General features: G+C 43.9%; 1 protein-coding gene across 1 annotated transcript in view; it reads left to right on the top strand.

Moving 5' to 3' along the window:
- Positions 1-1,882: 1,882 nt before the first annotated feature.
- Positions 1,883-6,000, top strand: part of nectin3a (nectin cell adhesion molecule 3a) — a gene marked incomplete at its 3' end in the record, with an annotated part of 71,037 nt that continues 66,919 nt past the window's right edge. The window contains exon 1 of the mRNA XM_084310672.1: positions 1,883-1,968. Within this exon, the coding sequence (XP_084166798.1) occupies positions 1,884-1,968 (85 nt within the window). The 5' untranslated portion in view covers position 1,883. The remainder of the gene's footprint in view (positions 1,969-6,000) is intronic.

Below are 6,000 nucleotides of genomic sequence, written 5' to 3'. Positions count from 1 at the left end.
TGTGGTGTGATGGATGTGATGTGATGGATGTGATGTGATGTCATGGATGTGATGTTATGTGATGTGATGGATGTGATGTGATGTGATGTGATGTGATTGATGTGATGGATGTGATGGATGTGATGTGATGGATGTGATGTCATGGATGTGATGTGATTGATGTTATGTGATGTGATGGATGTGATGTGATTGATGTGATGTGATGTGATGGATGTGATGTGATTGATGTGATGTGATGGATGTGATGTGATGGATGTGATTGATGTGATGTGATGGATGTGATGGATGTGATGTGATGTGATTGATGTGATGGATGTGATGTGATGGATGTGATGGATGTGATGTGATGGAATGTGATGTTATGTATGTGATGTGATGGATGTGATGTGATTGATGTGATGGATGTGATTGATGTGATGTTATGTGATGTGCTTGATGTGATGTTATGTGATGTGATTGATGTGATTGATGTGATGTGATGGGTGTGATGTTATGTGATGTGATTGATGTGATGTGATGGATGTGATGTGATGGATGTGATGTTATGTGATGTGATTGATGTGATGGATGTGATGTGATGTTATGGATGTGATGTGATGGATGTGATGGATGTGATGTTATGGATGTGATGTGATGGATGTGATGTGATTGATGTGATGTGATTGATGTGATGGATGTGATTGATGTGATGTGATTGATGTGATGTGATGTGATGGATGTGATGTGATGGATGTGATGTGATTGATGTGATGTATGTGATGTGATTGATGTGATGGATGTGATGTGATTGATGTGATGGATGTGATGTGATTGATGTGATGTGATGGATGTGCTGGATGTGATGGATGTGATTGATGTGATGTGATGGATGTGATGGATGTGATGTGATGGATGTGATGTTATGTATGTGATGTGATTGATGTGATGTTATGGATGTGATGTTATGTGATGGATGTGATGTGATGGATGTGATGCGATGTTTGTTTGTTTATTTACACATATAAAAACAATTACGTATATAATACAATACAATCCACAAGGGATGTGTAGGAGAATTTATATAGCAGCTTTTATCCAAAGCGCTTTACAATTTGTTCCTCACGTTTTACCCATTCACTCACACATTCACACACCGATGGCGGAGGTGACCATGCAAGGTGCCAACCTGCTCATCAGGAGCAATTAGGGGTTAAGTGTCAAAGTGACACATTTTGGAGTTGGTTCATTGATAAATTAGTGACCGACTTTCCCTTACAAGAAAGTATCATTGTAGTTTGATGGTATTTGTTTTGTTTTCCAATGGTATCTGCCATTGTATAAATAATTGACCATGGAAGGCTACTAAATCACATATCACCATTTATGTACAAAACTACAAAGGTACCATGGCAATTGGCAATACATAACTTTGACCATGACAGTTCCTGTAACTTATACCGGCTGTATCACTGTACATTGTACTACAACTCTGTACATCTGATTAGCACTACACTCAGTAGGCTATAGTAGTACTTTGTATCTTTTGTACCCAGTACTATCATTGTATATTTATAAAATGGCAATATATAGCTGGTGAAACTACCATGATACTTTTCCATGAGGGAGATTCGAAAGTTTGAATGAATGTGTTGCTTATTAAAAAAAAAAAAAAAAAAGTAAGAAGAAAAATAATCTGTCGAAGAAGAATAAAAGTCAAAACGGTGTGTGTGCGCGCGCGCGTGCGTGTGTGTGTGTGCGTGAGCGGGGGCGCGCGTGTGTGTGAAATGGTACGACCCACGCGTGTCGGTCGCTATGGAAAACAGTTCCCCAAGAAGAGCGCCAGGGAGAGAGAGAGAGAGAGGCACGGAACCTAAAGTGGCAAAGCGCACGGACGGAGGAGAATCATGGCGAAAAGATTGCAGAATACTTTGCCATTCAATGGACAACGACGAGCGACAATATTATGTCTCATCATATATGGATTTACATGTAAGTTATTCGTTTCTCCCCCCTCCTCCTCCTAATACTTTTGAGTGAACACTGCAGAAGTTAAAGTTGCATGATGGCTCTCCTCGCCTCCTCGCGGTGTCTCGTTACCGTCGCTGCTGCTGCTGTGTTGTTTCACTCGCAGCTAGTAGCGGTTCCTCTCGACTCTCGAGCTGTAGAAGCTTTAGCTAGCGGGTCTCTCTCTGCAGACAAGTAACGGTAACGGTAACCCGGCGAATGGTGCTGAAACTGACGAAGCAACTTGCCCTTGTCGGCGTGTGAGTGAGTGTGTCAACCGGACAAGTAAAACGAGCAACACCACGGGCTGTTTAGTCAGACAGTCAGTGCAACGCAGGACAACAACATTGCATCTTTTGCCGGTTGTTCGTTTTACCTGCTGCCCGGTACATTTCAACTAATGTTTAGCTACACTATCCGCACAACAACCACCGGGTAACGTTATTAATTAACAGCATTAACAACTGTGATTTCCACCAGTCACACTGACTGAGCCGGTCTGGGACAAATCACAGCATTTGACTCGAGTGAGTCAGTCTTGAGAGATAAACGGTGAGCACGTTTTGTGATGATCGCTGCTAGGCTTTCCTTTTTAACGTGATATATAATAACGCTAATGGATTATATAGCTAACTCACTTGGGGTGACGTTTTGTGGCGGTACGACTGGTCTCTCACTCCGAATATGACTCAACATTTCTTAAATAGTAACGTTAGCGATGTTGTTGTCTGCGAAAACACTTGATTAATAAGGGACGGCCTGGGTGTTGTTGTATTGGGAGACCACCAGAGAGAGAGAGGGGAACTCCTGCGGAAAAGTTGGTAAAGTTTCTTTTGAGAGATATGTGAGGGAGATGTGATTGATTGAAAACTTTATTAACAGATTGCAGAATGGGTACAATACAGTACAGCTCAATACACACAATTGTTAAGGGGATGCAGTCAGACCAGAGAAAGACTTTCGTCTTGTTTACATCAGGGTCCCCCATTTTCAATTCATCAGGAGAAGCATGCATAGCCCTACCCTGCGAGGAGAGACTCTTGTAACGGCTGGGTGTGTGTGGAGTGGCAGGGGAAATGAAGACATATTTCAGGGACTGAGAGGAAAAGCACTGCAGCCGCAGAGTCTGGAAGTATTGACCTGCAGTTGGGCGACATGCCAGAGCACCTTCCAGTCTCCCTGTCACTCACAAACAGCGGAGCTGATGTGTGTGTGTTGGGGGGGGGGGGGGGGACACCCCCCAATGTTGGGAGAAGACACAGCTGATGTGACAAGCCACAAAAGAATGGACAAGCACAGATGTATCCAAAGCCAATGCTCTACCACTTCTATTGTATGACCTTTTCACTGCGCCCCCTCTCTCTCCTCCCTCTCTCTCTCCCTCCCCTCTCTCTTCCTCCCCCTCTCTCTCCAGTATCCCCTCTCTCCAGTCTTCTCTCTCTCTCTCTCTCTCTCTCTCTCTCTCTCTCTCTCTCTCTCCCTCTCTCCCTCTCTCCTCTCTCTCTCTCTCTCTCTCTCTCTCTCTCTCTCTCTCTCTCTCTCTCTCTCTCTCTCTCTCTCTCTCTCTCTCTCTCTCTCTCTCTCTCTCTCTCTCTCTCTCACACACACACACACTCACAAACAAAATTCCTTCCCCTTCCGTATCTAACCACAATGGGATCATAAATCACGATACACAGTTGATAAACATTGTATTGCTGTAAAACATGTAGATTAGTCTCGGCCGGTATATCTTTGTGTTGGCTGGGCAGAATGTGTGCTCTCTTTACTCCTCGGCTGTGTCATTTCCAGACGGGGATGTGAGGAGGGGATCACTTTTAAGGCGTGGTTACAGACTGTGAGGTCTGTAATTGAAGAGCATAGTTTTGTGGTTCCTCCTCTTGGGGCTGTGTGATTCTCAATATAAATAAATAATGTAGTAATGGAGCCACCTAAATTACAGACTCGATACAGAAATAGATTTGAAAAGGAGCGTTGCACCAGCACAGCCATTTTTGCACTAATGGAAGTTATATCAGTGAGTGGCAAGTGGCAGAGAAAAAAGTGAGAGGAGGAGGATGAACACAGTTCTCCCGTCGTCCCATCGTTTAGTCCTTTTTGGTAGATGGCTTTGTCCCAGTAGGACATCAGATGGACCAGACCTGGATCTTTTATCACACAAGCTAGTTTCCGTTCAGGAGCAGGTGTATGGGCTGTTCCAATCCAAGGCCAAGTTGAGCATAAAAAAAGAACATGCATATTTCTAGGTAGAACTTAGTTTTACACTTTTTTTGTTTTGTCTTGAGCTTGATAATGTGCACCTAAACTATTATAAAATGTCTTATAGGCCTATATATATCAAATAAAAAAAGAAGACGAATATAGATATTTATATATAAATATGAATTAAAAACATATCTATATGACGATATTTATTAGCGATAAATTAATGGTAAGTTATGCAGGGGAGAGCTTCAGAACAAGTTGTGTTCTTTTGGACACACTTCTGTGGCTCACAGCTGTTGCCTCCATCTGATTATCCCCATTTGATCTTAAGTCTGGGGTTCGCGAGGAGGCAGCAAGCTGAAATCTCCTAATCACATTAAAAGGTTCCCTTTTTGAAGGAAGGCCATCGGCAGATGAGTGTTTTGCTTTCTTGTGGGACACGGCGGCTGTGTGTGCGGGGATCGGGGAGCAGGCTGTGGTCGCCGAGGCTCCTCCCTCTACCCTCGGCCTCGTCTTCCCCCCCCTGACATGTGACTGCCAGGGCCGGGCTGCTCCCCAGTGGTCCATTAGGGGAGTGTGTAGCGTGTTGTGACCTCTAGCCGTGGCATGCGTCCGTCGTCCGGTCCCGGACAGCCGTGGCTCTGAGATGAAAGAAAAAACTGCACGGTGACGCATCGTTTCCAGATCGCTTCCAAGTCACTGCTTTTTAAAAATGAATTGGCGTGAGTGACTGGTCCATTCACGACACTGTTGGCATGCCTTGGCCTACGTGATACTGCGATAAACCCAGATATTTTTTTATCTAAGATGATCTAATCTGTGTATAATAACCTCATCCTAATTTGATTCTAATTTCTTTGATTTGGTAATAAAAAAAAACACATCCCCTCCCTCCATGGAAATAACTGACCCTGTGAATAAGCATGGGCGTTGGGCGAGTCTTTTAAACCAAACATGTGAAAAAAAAAAACTGATACTACACCATAGGAAGGAACCAAGATCACCTGGCATGCAACAAGGATTATGGCTGCCTATAGTGCGTGTAACTTGCAAAGTAGGAACTTAATTAGCCGTTTCAATCATGACTTCTTGTGAGTTTTCCATAGAAACTGGGTGGTTGAAATGGTTTCCAGATATTGTCACGGTTAATTGCCTGCTGTGAATGAATAAAGGCAACCTTTTAAACTATTTCTGCCACTTTCGGGAATCTAGTTGGGTTTTTTTGAGAGCAGATCGCAGTATGTGCCTGATGTAATGGTCACTGTGGATCCACTGTGGTTTAACAATGAGCTGGAGGGTGGCACAGGGCAGGATGTGGAGAGTCAGCACTCCTAGGATCCCCACAGGAGAGGAACTCGGGGGGTAACGTTATGGGAAACAGGTGCGGCTCCTTGTAACCACTTATCCTTCCAGGTTTCACCCGTCCATCTGTCGGATGGTAATGTTATTAATTCAGGCGGAGACAGGCAGACACACGCGTGCCGTGTGCACACGTGCACACGCACACACAGACACACACACAGATACAAGGAAACTATAAAAGAAGGAAGGGTCATCACGTCACTGTGTAGCACGTGAACACACTGGTGCCAAGTGTGGAAACGTTGAGTTAGGCCCGACATTGAGTTGAATGGGATCAGCCATCTCCTTGTTTAGGATGTGATTTAAATAAGTTATTATCTCAGATTAGTGGTGTGGACATTTCTCGATTCTAAGATGCATCGCGATGCGGACGTGGACGATTCAGCATCGATGCAGGGACGAAACATAATCGATTATAAAAATAAAATAAAACCTTTTTTTTTTTTAAAT

This window comes from Notolepis coatsorum, assembly GCF_963971535.1.
Source record: "Notolepis coatsorum genome assembly, chromosome: 1".
Taxonomy (NCBI): Eukaryota; Metazoa; Chordata; class Actinopteri; order Aulopiformes; family Paralepididae; genus Notolepis; species Notolepis coatsorum.
The sequence above is the reverse complement of the archived record's forward strand: the minus strand, read 5'-3'. Positions and strand labels throughout refer to the sequence as shown.